The sequence below is a fragment of the Syngnathus leptorhynchus genome, chromosome 2 (assembly GCF_054491065.1).
Source record: "Syngnathus leptorhynchus isolate UIUO chromosome 2, UIUO_Slep, whole genome shotgun sequence".
Lineage (NCBI taxonomy): Eukaryota > Metazoa > Chordata > Actinopteri > Syngnathiformes > Syngnathidae > Syngnathus > Syngnathus leptorhynchus.
Window position 1 is genome coordinate 10,616,084 of NC_141196.1, and position 14,412 is coordinate 10,630,495.

The 14,412-nt window shown below is 41.1% G+C and overlaps 1 protein-coding gene across 4 annotated transcripts; it reads right to left on the minus strand.

Moving 5' to 3' along the window:
• Positions 1-1,472: 1,472 nt before the first annotated feature.
• Positions 1,473-12,176, minus strand: qdpra (quinoid dihydropteridine reductase a). 4 transcript variants are annotated; one of them, XM_085905701.1, is made up of 9 exons: positions 11,994-12,176; positions 11,784-11,876; positions 11,048-11,144; positions 10,157-10,297; positions 8,862-8,970; positions 7,553-7,636; positions 6,509-6,737; positions 4,669-5,961; positions 1,473-4,117 (listed from the first exon to the last, which is right to left on the minus strand). In XM_085905701.1, exons 1-7 carry the CDS (start codon positions 12,075-12,077, stop codon positions 6,635-6,637), a joined length of 711 nt encoding a protein of 236 aa, XP_085761827.1. In that variant the 5' UTR covers positions 12,078-12,176; the 3' UTR covers positions 1,473-4,117; positions 4,669-5,961; positions 6,509-6,634. The 4 variants fall into 4 exon arrangements, with proteins under 4 accessions (XP_085761827.1, XP_085761826.1, XP_085761825.1 ...); XM_085905700.1 differs by having other exon boundaries at positions 1,473-2,859; positions 3,972-4,117; positions 4,669-6,737; XM_085905699.1 differs by lacking the exon at positions 4,669-5,961.
• Between the last annotated feature and the right edge of the window lie 2,236 nt (positions 12,177-14,412).

The following is a 14,412-nucleotide window of genomic DNA, read 5'->3' on the forward strand; positions in this document are numbered from 1 at the left end:
AAAAGTGATTCCCAGATATTCTCTCATTAGGAACGCAAGAGGGAAGCTGGCTTTGACTTAAACGTGTGATTGGGAAGTCGACATACATCAAGTTTTAATACACATTAGGATCAACTTAAAGATCAACTCATGATATTATTATGATGTGACTGAAAATACAATGAATGATTTTCCAGACTGTGAGCTTGATTGTTCTTCTATGGGCTGCCACCTACATAAATAGTAGCCACTCCAGCCCCAAGTTACCGTCATCCATTGAAAATAAGTGGAATGTTTACACAGGTATAAAGTCAGATTTTTCTCAATTAAAAAAGGCTCAACCTTATTAGAAATAAATGGTTTAATCTTTCGCAAATAAAACTGAAAGACTATGTAATGCTATGTTGTTTTCATTTTTAAAAAAAATAGCTGCAATTTTACATGAATAGTTGTTTCAGAGAATAATATTGCTACATAAATAGAGAAAATTATCTTATTGGGAAAAAAAATCTCATAAAATACGGTATAAATCTTTTGTCGTTGTTAAACAAAAGTGGCATTGTTACCAAAACATTATTTATTGAAAAAAGTAGTAATGTTATGGAACCTAGCAGAATTTCTTTTGAAGGAAAAAAGATAGTCGTAAGAGAATAAAATCATTGTTCCAAATAAAAATTGCAATATTCTGACAGTTTTCATTTACGAGATACCTTCTCACGAAATAAAAGCCGCATCTGCAAAATGCACAGGGCAGGGATAAACCCAGTGGAGGCTTTTCACCTAAACATGACAAGCATTAGAAAAATACATGTAGGTATCCATGTTTCTAAAGGGCCCAACGACGATGTTTTAATCCATGTACATGCGTACCCTTTTAGTGACCCAGGATGTAAATGAAGAACACGTGTATATGTGTGTGTGGGCGGCCGGTGTGTGTGGGTAGGGTGGGGTAAGGTGGGGGATGGAGGGGGGTGCGTGTAATGTTTTGGGAGACGGTTTCCACAGCGACCAGAGTCTTAATAAGGGAACCCCATTGTCTGTTTTATGGTTTGGGGCCTGGTTTTTTTAGACGGGCGTTGTACACAGACAACCATATTGATTGACAGGAGAACGAAAGACAGACAGGAGGACAGATGTGCTGTAGCGGAAAAGTGCACGCGTGTGCGTAATCTGTCCTAAGAGGCGGATTAACTTGGTCAGATCCTGTTGACTGTATGGAAAGTCTCAATTTGGACACAGAGTTGATTTCGCCTATTGTGACACAGACTACCCCCCCCCCCCCCCCCCCCAGCACTGACCTGGATTTGACTGGCTACTGCCCGCCGCAGTTTCCGCCCACACTGGCTCTGAGGCTCAGGTTGTGTCTTTTTGCTGAGACGGGGGGAAAAATACCAGCAAGACTACAGACAACATTCTGTAACAACACTGGAATACACTGAAAGCAGCAGTGGGCCATGTACAATAATTACTGCGATTTAGGGAAATATTTAGGATATTGCCTGTATTTTTTACACAGAAGTAGACAATGCGACCCGGCATTTGGGGCAAAAGCGGTAGCACCATACTAGATTTCGGTAATGGCACTCAGGTTCGTTCTCTCTCTCTCTCTCTCTCTCTCTCTCTCTCTCTCTCTCTCTCTCTCTCTCTCTCTCTCTCTCTCTCTCGTAAATTTTTAATTTTCAAGACAAAAATAACAAGAATTTTACAAGAGAAATGTGCCATTTTCTTCGAGAAAAGTTATGCAGATTCATTTTTGGGGAGTAAAGGGTTTGAATTTTACAATAATTTCGTTGAATGTTTTTAGAAATAGTCAAGACTTTTACAAGCAGTGATATTTAAAAGTAGTACAAAGTTGTTAAGTTGCAAGAAAAAGGTGCCACATTTCCTGAAAAGAACTATTTTTTTTAGGGGGGAAACAACATTACGTGACTTTTTTCTACTAAAGATATGCTTGGTAAGAAAATCCTAGTCATTTCCTCAACTCACAATTTTTACAAAATTTGACAAATCTCCTGAACTACCAGACTGACCTTTTGCTTCTTGTTGTGGGTGTGCTTGAGCAAGAAATGCTGTGCATGCTTTGCGAGGCGCTCTTAACAAGAGGGAACAAGAAACTGATAGATTTCTTTCTCTCTTTTCACAAGGGTCAGATGTGATTAGGTGGGTCATATGTGATGTCCGCCCCCCCCCTCCTCCCAACACTGCCGTTTAGCCCTCACTCTCCTACCCCCCTTGCCACGATATAACGAGTCCATTATGGTTCCCTTCCTCCTTTCTCTTGGACCTGGACTTAGAAAGTATAAGAACGCTGCGAGGAGGAGAAGCTGGTCTGGGGCCCGAGGAGTAAGGTCATGTATAGTGCCCATAGCCTTAGGCTCATTGGGGGTGTGGGGGTCTTCTAAGCGGGCGGGGGCTGCTGGCTTACTCCTGCTTGACGTAGCGAGGTCATGAAGAAAAGGGCGATAATTCCAACTTTTTCCATTGTTTTTTTGTAATCTACTGTTTAAACTGTAGCATTCAATTGGAAACAATTCAAATAAGTCATTGAGAGGCAACTGAGATGTGGTATTTAAAAAAGGCAAATAAAGCCTTTCCCCATCTGCAGTTAAGTAACCAAACGCCCCTTTGCCATCTTTTGTTTGAAGCAATGCCATTGCGCACACACAACTGCAAGTGACACAAATAAGTATTTAAAAAAATATAATTTTCTAGTAGAGTGAAACTTTTGCTTGCATGCATGAAGACGCCCAGCATGCACCGAAGGACGAGGTTTAGCTGCTCCTCCTCCTCAGCACATTATTTATTCATTCTCATGGATTCTCTCTCGCACTCCACATCTCATGCTGCCTTGAACTTGAGAGACTCCCAACCTGATGTTGCCTTTCTCGGAGAAGGGGAGTCGTTGAGGGGGTGAAAAAAAAAAACATATTCAACATCCACACCGACCTTGCGCTGCCAGTCGCTGGCTTCAGGGCTGCTTAATTAAATCACAAACTTATCACTCGAATTTTTAATTACGTTGCCGCCACGGCATGGCTACAGTACACTTGACTTGAGGCTTTTGTGCCATCTAGAGGTCAATAAAAGTATTAACTACACCCCCCACACAAATGCAAACAAAACTGTATGTAGTAGCCAAAAGACACAGATTAAAAGGCGAGTTCCAATATCTTTGTCCAAATGGTGTACAGTACTTGAGTAAACCTTTTTTTTTTTTTTTAATTTACAGATGGTAGCAAGGTTTGATCACGCATTAGGAATTATTTCTATGAATTCTTTCATTTAGAAGGAATCGTGTGAATATATAAAATAAAAAGACATTTTCAATCCATCCGTCCGTCCGTCCATCCATCCATCAATAAATAGATAGTTTTTACAGTAGCATATTATCAGTTTTCTACAGCAAATGCTTTCATGACTTTGGGCACCATGTTGCCCTTAGAATAATATATATACATATATAACATATTTAACAAACTATATTTGTGACCTACCATCATTTTCTGTCTTTTTTGTGTGCACAAATGGCCCTAAGCACAACAATAGCAATAAGCCATGGTTTCATATTTTGAGACTGATTCTTGTTGACCAATAATCAGTTCCCCGCAATCAATAAATAGTCTTCTTAGGGGGGAGGCTAAATATACTCATTAACTTCCAATCAAGCATGTTGTCATTTTTTATGTTGAGGCAGTGTTTACACAAGCTAATGTTGTAATCTAATGTGTTACTTGGAATTTAACTTTCAAAACAAAGTCATCTGAAAAGTATGTTATTTTAAAAAGTAAGAAAGCAACATACATTTCCAAGCTAAGTGTGGCAATGCTGATCGCCGAACATCACTGTCATTTTTTCCTTAATATGTTCAGCTTTGATTGAGACTATGTTGAGTTGACCACAGCATAGAAGAAGAGGAAGACTACTGGGCTGCCAGGAAGCCGAGAGGCAGGTGGGGGTTCCTGGGCTTTTTTTGAGGGGGGGGGTGGACTTACTCTCACGCAACACATGTGGCGTCTGGTCCTCAGGAGGCGAAGAGGTCCTTCCCCTGCAAGCTCAGGTTACACACGAACCGCCACCGCTGAGGAATAACCACAACCATCTGGCCTCACCTCGATGGCTTCCACATGCAGGGCACCTCCTTGTCACACACACACACACACACGCACAAACACACATCATTTGACACAAACTGGCACTTGTAAAAAGCACAAATGACCATTGAAGAAATCCACATTGCTTACATTTTGGAAGGCTTTTCAGAGCAAGCAGCAAAATGTCAAACTTTTTGCTGCTTTGTTACAGAAATAACCGTCGCTGTGCTGTATGTGGGATAATGGAATGTATACAGAAAGTTTGTGTGTGTGAATGTTTTTCAACTTCAAAGTTACAGTGGACCCCCGCTATTCAGTGGGGGGATACAGATGGGGTCAGCCAACGAAGACCAAAAATCTGTGTGTAATTGACAAGTAGTGAAATGTATTTGGCTAAAAAAAATGCAGTGAAACTTGGAGTTGGGCACCTGCTGATTCGCATACTTTTCCCCAATAATTTGAAGTACAATATTTTTCTTTTGGGATTTAGATGTTTGTATCTTCATGGAAAATGCATATTGACTGCAGTTCTCAATTTTATTTTGCGATCTTTAATGATTTTTAAGAATAGAATAACTCCAGTGCCTCTGTAACCAACCTCTCCAGTCTCGCCACATTGATTGGAGTCTAGGTTGTCTGACTCCAATTAGTACTTGGAGAAGTCGGGCCGTTCTCGGGAGTTCACATACTTTTTCCACCCTGCACATGGTGGGTCCAATAAAAACATAAAATTCTCAGTTTCAGGAGCCGGTATATTTATGTGACTTCAAAAAGATGAGATCATATTTCATAAGCAATTTATGCAGAAATCCAGGTATTACAAAGGGTCCACACAACTTTTCTAGCAACCGTATGCTGATTGGTTGTATCATATGCGCAGACATCGTTGCCAGATCAGAGCTGACGAGGAAACAATGCAAACATAGGAACAAAAATGCACCCGGTGCTAGGTATAGTCACATATATGTACACACAATGGAAGGTTTTAATCAACAAATACACCTCAGGGAAATGGCTGGGGGGGCAGGGCCATTTGTTTTGGGGGTCCTAGTGGTTGACGCACACAATGAATCACAAGTGGGCCGCCCAAAACTGAGAGCCTCGACCCCCCCGGTGCCAATAATGCTAAGTGTGAAACGCAATCTCCCATATATGCTTTCATGGAAGTGCCCGATGAAAACGGGTCACATTCATATTTTCTCAGGTTGACGTTTTGTTTTGACTTTGTGCATTGTTTCATTGGGACAATAATAAAAACAAAAAAATGGGCACAGATCAGATTTCAAGGTAACATGATGTGGTCAATGTGTTTTATTAACAGTCGTTGCCTTATTTTTGAGCGATATTTACAAGTAAAAAAAAACGATGTTACCCTAAAATGTAAACAAAAGGGGACTTTCTTTCTCCATGTTTTGGATATTATTGTCATTTGGGTTTTCTCCTTCACTTTTGGACGCAGCGCTGGCTCATTATTTAATCCAATTGGTGTTACTCTTTTGATCTTTAAGTGCACAGCATCCCCTTCCACACAGACACCACACTGCCATAAAATCCCAGGGTCAAATTCATCGCCCCACCATTCCTTGTTTGTGACATACAGGCAGAACTGGCTCACTGGGTGCAGCAGCAAGGCATCATGGGAGAAGGCGCTCACGCCTGTGAATGATCCCGCCACCTCGAATAAATACATATCAGCTTCTCCGGGGAGCCGGGCCCCGCTTTTGCTTCTTCCTATTAATCCTCAACGGCGGTGATTTATCGCGGTGAGCTTGTCAACAGCCACGCGTGCGCTCCCACGGCAGGCAGCCCGAGGAACACCAGAGTTTAACACTGCGCCTGTTTATGAGCATTCGCCTCCCGACTCTGCTGCTGCTGCTGAATATACGATCTGCTGTAGTGCACACAAGTGAAAACAGGCCCGTTGGAATAATCTATTGGTCATGCAATGGATGCAAGCGAGCATTTGCATTCGCCAAGGTGAGAGGGAGGCGAGCTCAAAGCAGTGTGTAAATTATTTTTATGCCCAAGCACATAGCCGTGCATGTAGGTGTGACACTTGTTAAACACTGCCATCTGGTGGATGCTACGTGCTTCAACGGAAAAGAATAAATAGTCATTAACCACACTGCATGCGCTCTAATAACACGAAGTACACCGATGTAAGAGCGGAATTAAAAATGTCTTTGGAAGGGTAATTTTGCACTTTTCAACTTGAAAAGACTTTTGGAAATGTGTGTGTGTATAATTAAGTGGCTCTCATAATGTATACTTAATGTTTTGGCCCATCACGTTTTCACACCAAAACCCACCTTTGAATACCACAATGGTTCTTTTATTATGATATATTTTTTATCACGTTTTTGACAGGCAGCCATTGCCTAACAGCAATAGGAATATGCAGAGGTAGATGGCGCTCTTATCCTTCATGTAACACTGACCTCTTTACCCCTCCCCCCCTCTCCTTCAGACTCCATCACCTCCTGATCCTCTCTATCTCCTCTCCATCCTTATCTTCCATTCTCCCTCGACGACAATGCGGCCACTGCGGTCCCTCTGTCCGTCTTCTATGGCGCCGCCACGGCCTCAGTTTTGCCGCCTGAGGTGAGCAGCTGCATCAGGCTGCCAGACGCCGGCCTGTCGACGTCCGTGGCCCACTTGAAGAATATTCTGAAGCGGAGGAAAGATGTGAGAAAAGGTTAAAACATGGCTGCAAACACCAACAGTGGATTTTGTATCATGGTGAAATCTCCACACACATTCACAGGGACCGGTGGGGATGTGAAACATTTATTCCCCATGGGAGGTCATGGAAATCTATAATAACTAGCATTATAAACTCTCATATATGCTTAAAAATAAGTCACTGTCACTGTAATATATTACATATGAGAATACATAACCAATGTTTAAGTGGATTCCTTTTGATTTTGGCACTTATTTCCGAGCCCCATGTAAAACTGACAACTGGACATTATTGCTGTTCTTGAGAAATGATCATGACAGGAGTCTTAATGCAAACTCTTTCAGTGTGGTCAAGCGCACCATGGGAGAAATTATGACACACGTTCATCAAGTGCAAGGTCATCGCGCTAATAAAAAAAAAAAAAAAAGAGAATGATTAAAACGATCGCCATCACTTTTCATTTACCCCGCCGGGCGGATTCTTTTCTATTTGCGACCCTAATCTCAATCTAGGTCTGGGATCTGTCTAAATGCATCTGTATTTATTCTCATTTCAAAATAACTTCTAGGAAATAATGTCATTGTGTTAAATAATATCAAGAAAAATGAAAAATTGTTAACATAAAACCTTAATTAACGCTCTCACTGTATCCTAAATCATATTTTAATTTACTCGACCTTCATACATGTGTAAAAAAGGAGGTTAACAACTCCAGGATAAAATGTCTACGGTACCATAATTAATAGATATTTATAATGAGCGATAGTTTTGTGGTATTACTTTAATAACGCATACTCACTCTGCAACATATTCCAGAGGTGTCCATGTGCCAAAATCAGCATCTGGCATGAACTTCCTGTTCATGGGTGTATCCAAGGTAACCCTGTTGTGAAACGGAGGCAGATGACAATCAGGAGCTGAGCGAGCAGCAGGAGAAGTGTCTGGGTCTGACTCAAAGCATCATCATGTGCATGCAAATACAAATATTAGAAAATATGTCTGGTGGAGAAAAAGTATGAAAACATACAAAGAAATACAAACAAAAATAATCTAATATTAGAATATATATATTCTGACATGAATACGTTTGTTAAATGTTTTTAATTGACAAAAACGATCAAACAAATGAATGTTTTAAAATTTGAATTTAGTTTCCCTGCCCAAAAATAATAATAGGGTTAATCAAAATTGACCAATGTCACCTTTGTAGCGGCAAAATTGAGGACTGCAATGTGCAGGTGTGCCTAATGTTGTGGCCATAGAGGAACAGAAAAAGCTGCCGCACAAAAAAAACACACGCTTGCATTATAATGCCAGGAAGCATCGGTCATGTGATCAAAAGTTGGCGCATGGGGGTGAAAAGTGGCAGACATGCAAGTCATTGGGCTAATGCAAAACATATGACAGCTCCCCCTCAGCATGCTGCCGCTGCAGTGGAAGGTGCAACCAAATGCAAGACAGATAGGAGGAAAAAAAAAAATAAAAAATTCTTGATTGCTATGACGGTGCAACAAGACACAACCATTTGGCTAAAACAGGCCCACCAGAGATCTGCCATTTGCGTCCTAATTTATGATGATTGTCTGCTGCTTATCTTCGCTTGGCTGCTTATCTGTCTGTCTGTGACGCATGTACAACGTGGCTAATCACAGCACAAGCAGTGTCTGTCTTTGCAAATGTTCAAATAAAAGAAAGAAAATGTCCTGTTCATTTAATACCATAAAAATACATTTGAGTTATGTTTAATTAATATCATTTTACTTTTCAAGATCATATGATCTGAATTTGATACCATTATGGAATAATACCAGTAGAACATTGTGAGCGGTACAAGACAATTTACACTCATGAAACAAAAAAAGTTCAACTTCATCTATATTGGAGACTGTTTCCATGCCTCGGTAGTTGCTGCTTTTTTTTTTTTGGGTTAACAGATTTTAAGTGTGTTCCACAGTTAACAAATTAGGTTGACACACCTAGGTTAGGTTGACTATGGGGGTGCAGAGGCTATGAGCTCGACAGCCACTATTTGTTTGGTAAGTAAAGGACAAGTGTAAAAAAACAAGGTTGGCACGACAACCTGCGAAACGTAGCAATTGAGGACTTACGGCAAAATGGCCACGGCAGCAGCGCCGGAAGGCATCCCGCTGTTTTTGCCTGCCAGACTCCGACATAGCTGGTGCACAGCGGCCTTGGCCATCCCGTAGCCCATCATGCCTTGGGGTCAACAAAGGAAATAGGTAGGGGGGGACAAAAGTAGCTGGATGAGAATGCTTTCTAGCTGCAGCATCTGGCTGCACTAAAGTAGTGGCTTTCCAAAGAATTCCAAGAATTCCCGTCTGGCACGGTCGCGCCAATAAAGAACGGACCAATGAGAACGAGGGGAGTTTTCCTCCATGCTTCTTACCAACGTGAAGCCAAGCTAGAACGGATGCAACGGACTTGAGGTCACCCTGGGAACGCGGACTTCTGCTACTATCAGACAGGGTGCAGATTCAATCTCCTTGCTCTATTGACGATGACCTAATGAGCTCGTTTGTTTTTACAGTACAATCTATTTTAATGGCCAATAGCGTAATGGTGTCCAATGTTTCAATAAAGCGACAAGGGGAGTGTGGTTGGCAGAGTGCAGAAAAGTATTAGACTACAGAATACATATTTTTAAACACAATCTTACTTTTCAGACGCTATGCAAATAAGGTAGTCGAGGCTAGGAGAATTTATCTTCAACTCTATGAGGGTTAATCAATTTTCAATGCTATATTAATTACGTTATTTTAGTTTTACACTTAACATTATACTCAGAGTAACTATAGTTCTGTATCCGTTAACCTGATTTGTTTTAATTGCTGTAATTGTGCCTTTTCCTGAAAATAATTTCTTTTGGCTTCTGACTGGCTAAAACGTTCTGAGCTTCAATTGGAGCGCCACTTGACAGTCCATGCTCGTGGGCACAGAGTAATGTTTACGCTATATTTTTCATGTATACAATTTTTCAATAACTTCAGTTCAAAAGATTATTCTATACATTCCAAAAGTTTGCAGCAGAATCTCCCCACATGAACTCCAGCCTGCTTCTTTCTAAATATTGACTCGCCCTCCCTTTGCCAGTGATCGAAGCAAAGCGATTGGGTCGTGGCCAGGTCAGCGTGCTGGCTGACGGACAAACGGGCGTATCAGAGTATCGACTTTCTGTTTACGAAGGAAGGAATTGTCCATTTCTTCTCCCTTGCTCAGATCCATTTTATCGGCACATCTTCCGATAGGAGAGTCGATTCCCTGCAGTGCTTTCTATTATACGCATCATCTGTATTGACAGGCCGAGGGACAACACGCACAGATCAATAGACTCACGTGGATGAGAACGGGTAAACACACACAAACACACAAAAGTAGACCTCACCTCCGGTTCCTGACAGAGCGGCTTTGGCCCCTGCCAAAGTTAACAGACCTCCTGGCTTAAGGTGCACGGCCGCCAGGTGGCTGGAGATGGTGGAGGTCCACACACTCTGTTTCCACATTAGATCTGTGTTTTTGTACATATCTGAAGTGGAGAAAAAAAAAAAAAAAAAAACACAAATATGATGCCGTCAGAACAGACAAACAATATCTCAAAGGTGTGTCCAAGGGAAATGTTTGTATTTTAGAAGTGCGGTCCCAGGAAGATGGAAGAAATATCCACCGACACCAGTTTCATTGATGGAAATTGGGTCAACATGTCGATCCTAATAGCACATGCAATACAATAAAACATTATTTATATGCCGCATTTCACAACAGCTGTAGCTGTAACAAAGTGTTTTACACATAACATAATGGTTAAACCACAAAGACAGTGAAAAAATGCAAATAATGTAGTCGAGGCGAAATTCAAAGTAAGTAGTAAGTAGTATAGTAACTTAGTAAAGTAGAACAGGCACGCCCTTGGCCAGTGCTAGGCTACCGGTAGACCTTCCTGGTGGAGCCTGTAATTCTGACTTTTTGGAAAAAAAAGATGCGTTTTGGTATAGTAGGGCACCCAGAGGATGGTTGTTGTCGTTGCTAGCCCATGTCAGAGCTTCTTTAAAAGTCTTGTTGGGTCTCCATAGTGCTTGCCCACCCGTCGAGTGTGATTAATTTGCAGTAATTCTTGACCCAAATTCATCACAGATTTGGTTTTAAGACACCTAGGATCCACATTTAATTCTAGGGAAATGTCATGTACTTTAGTACTTTAACATGTACTAAAACTCACAAAAATTCTGAACCAGATTTTATTTGGTTTCAGTTTTGCTTGTTCAAAGCAACCTCTTACCTTTGGAACTACAGTTTCCTCCTGCCCATCCACCGGCGACGCACAAAATGGCGTCCACCTTCTGCTCTCCAAGCAGGCGCGCCACATCTAATGTGACCTAAGAATAAATCAGTGTTCTATTTTTTAATCTGTTGAGACATCAAAAACACATTATGCTCTCCAGGGCTAGACAGAAGGAGATTAGTAACTTTTTTTTTTTTCTGTAAATCTGTGTCAGCTGATAACGCTGGGTCACAAGGCATCTGATCAACAAAGGATGTTTTTCAAAGCAGTGAATTCACTGTTTGATTTGTTCACATGTGAATTTTAGCAGTAATGAACATTACTACTTATTCTAGTTCTATATACTGTACTATCTTTCATTATGAACAATTGAGGGTTTGCTTTTTTGCTGTATTTGACCAAACAACGTATTGAAAGAAAATAGAAGCAGGCGAAGCCTGATCAGGCGAGTTAAAAAAAAAAAAAACCCAAAAAACCACACACACACACACAGACGCACGCTCCTCACATGAACGCAACAAACGACCAGAAAAAAAAAAACATACATTCTCTAGGTAACTTGAACGCAACGCCTGCCGGTAACTCGAACGCAACCATGGCAGCCCCCCTCCTCCCCTCCAAACTAATAGGATGTTACCATTTACGATCAATTTAATATTTTCCGTAGAAGTGTATGATATTTATAGATGTATAAACTAAAAGAATCGTCTCTACGATGACTGTCATCACCCACCTGGCCAGCCTGCTCGCAGAAAGAGTCTGTCAACTTGACAATGACGTTTTCGTTGGCCTCCTCGTTAGCACCCATGTCGATATTGGCAACCCACTATGTTAAAAGAGGGGAAAACGTTTACAAATTGATTTGAATTCGGTGAACCGTGGGCTAGCTTTATAGTTAGCCGCGTTAGCGTGTTCTGCTAGCAACCCATTCACTGGTACTCACCCATCCTTTGGATTTGAAATGCTGGACACACTTGGATCCCAGTGCGCCTCTCCCACCGTAAACTATCACTTTATTAGCCGCCATGCGTCCACCTGTTGGAGTAGCCAAGGAGTGAGCCGGGGCAGAGGCAGGCAGCTGGCAAAGAGGGAAAGCGGAAAGAGGAGAGGAGGCGGCTCCCTAAGACGGCAACAGGTTGGTGGAGCAGAATCGAGGATGCGTTCACGAAACACTGTTACTTTTGCTTTCGTACGCTTTACAATTACCGTGTATGCACGCACAAACTAAAACGAGTGGTTTTATATCAAGTAGAGTAATCAAATGATGATAAGAGAAAAAAGGTTATCCGGTGCTTAACTGTTGCCGAGTAGCAATCCAGAAAGATCAAGTTGTAGTTTAAAGAGACCACCTCAGAAAAAGGACGTAAAATAACATATTTTCCAAACAGTGCAACTGAGCAAATGGGGGCCTCCTGGATGGTAAGTTTTATGCCAAAGAACCCTTTACACTGGAAACAAAATCACAGAAAATGACTATTTTGTTGCTGTTTTCAACCCTGTTTTTGTTGTTGTTGCGTTAGGATCGTGGATCTTTGATACATGCATTAAAAACCCGTCCGTCCGTCCGTCCATCCATCCATCCATCCATCCATCCATCCATCCATCCATCCATCCAAGTGTGTGTGTTTTAATTATGATAAATGATCAAAGGATTTTCTTTGGGGGGGGGTGTCCACAAAAGCCTGTGAGTATTGTATTTATTTTATTTCATTTTTTGTGCTTGTCTCAGTCTCATTTCCATTCAGCGGGCACTGCATAGTGGTGGTGAGATGCTGATGACATAGCTGAGATCAGCATCATTGTTGTCATTACCTGCACAACGTCAATGCTATATGCTACACGTCCATGAATTATACACACCATTGTGTATGCAAGGCTCTGATGTATGTATGACACTGCATAAGCACACTGCTTTGAATACAAAGGAATGGAAAGAACCTGCTGTTAAAGCTGGAAAGTGAATTTTAATTTGAGCACAAACATTTCCGACTTCTAATGCATTGGGAATTATTCTCCCCATAGACCGTTCGTTTTTGAGCTTGGGCTGTTTTCTCCTCCAGAACAGATGAGCAGTAGGTAGGTGTGTGCAATCCAGAAACGAGACACTCATTAAAGTGTCTGCCGGCTGCACCAGAAGGAGGCGAAGGGACATGGGTGACACGACACGGTGACACGGTGACACCGTCAGCCTGTCAACAAACATGAAGTTAGCCTTGACACCGCCCACAACAGGAACCCCAAGTTTGCATTAATGAAGACAGCGGCAGACTGCTTGTTATGCCCCTGGTCGTAGGAGTGGTGACACCTGTCGCAACATTAGGTCCACTTGCACAGTCTAATGGGATCCATCACAAGACTGCTGTCAAAAAAAGATGTCCTTGGTTTGTTACTATGGCTTTAGAGCATTGATGTCAAATTCATTTTCTTCGGATGACACATGGTAGTTATGTTTTTTTGTTTTTTTCAGAGGGCCGTATGAAAAACATACAGTATCGGTGATAGAAAGGATAGGTTTTTATTCATTTTTAGTAAGAGCAAGATCTGGTATTGGTCTGATGTTAGGTAAACACGGAGAAGACCGTGTTTAATTGTGGATAGTTCTCCCAATACTTTATTCCATAAATCCATATTTTCCATAAATAGCTTTAAATGGAATTTTTCTTTGCAGCTCTTGAAATGGGTTAACCTTTGTGAACACTAGATGTCCTCATGGGTCTTTACTAAAAGTCTTTGCCAGTGGGAAAAGCAAAGTCCTGAACACGTCAGAGACGCTGCTTTCACGCATGTTTAATGTGGGCTCAAGCAACAAGATTAATTGTTATGCATAATATATTAGGACCCTATTAAATCAGCATCATTTATAAAATTGTTTTTTTTTTTAAAGGATTAATTTGGGGCATTTGTTGATGTGACAACACAATTTCGCAGCCTGATCACGCCAATAATTAGAAATACTGCACCGGTAGTGTAGATGTTTGAAAATGATGATAAGTACTCAAGTGATGCTGTAACAAATTATTGAGGAGAAACGATGAATAAGCACATAATAGTTTGGGTTATGGTTTTATTTTAATTTGGGCAAATTAAACAAAAATAAAATCTAAATAATTCCCGATTTTTTTTATTGTGTTTCTACATATCTAAGTTGATGAATTTTGACTTATGTCCGTAATGTGGAAAAAGCATATATGAATAAGTTACATTTTCTTGATAAAAATCAAAAATGGATATAGCTGCTCCAAAGAGCATGTCAGACATGGGGGGGTCTAGAACAGCAATGCCTTCTGGATAGACAACCCTGTCCCAAAATTTGTCAGAAGTATGATTCAAAAACAAACACAGCATGATTAAAAAACAAACAC

What these genes read in the sequence shown, in the direction of transcription:
- qdpra (XM_085905699.1), bottom strand. Translation starts at nt 12,077, where the DNA reads ATGGCGGCTAATAAAGTGATAGTTTACGGTGGGAGAGGCGCACTGGGA. An exon ending in ATTTCAAATCCAAAGGATGG is followed by an intron (nt 11,877 to 11,993) that starts GTGAGTACCAGT and finishes CTTTTAACATAG; the next exon opens with TGGGTTGCCAATATCGACAT. An exon ending in AGGAAACTGTAGTTCCAAAG is followed by an intron (nt 10,298 to 11,047) that starts GTAAGAGGTTGC and finishes TCTCCACTTCAG; the next exon opens with ATATGTACAAAAACACAGAT.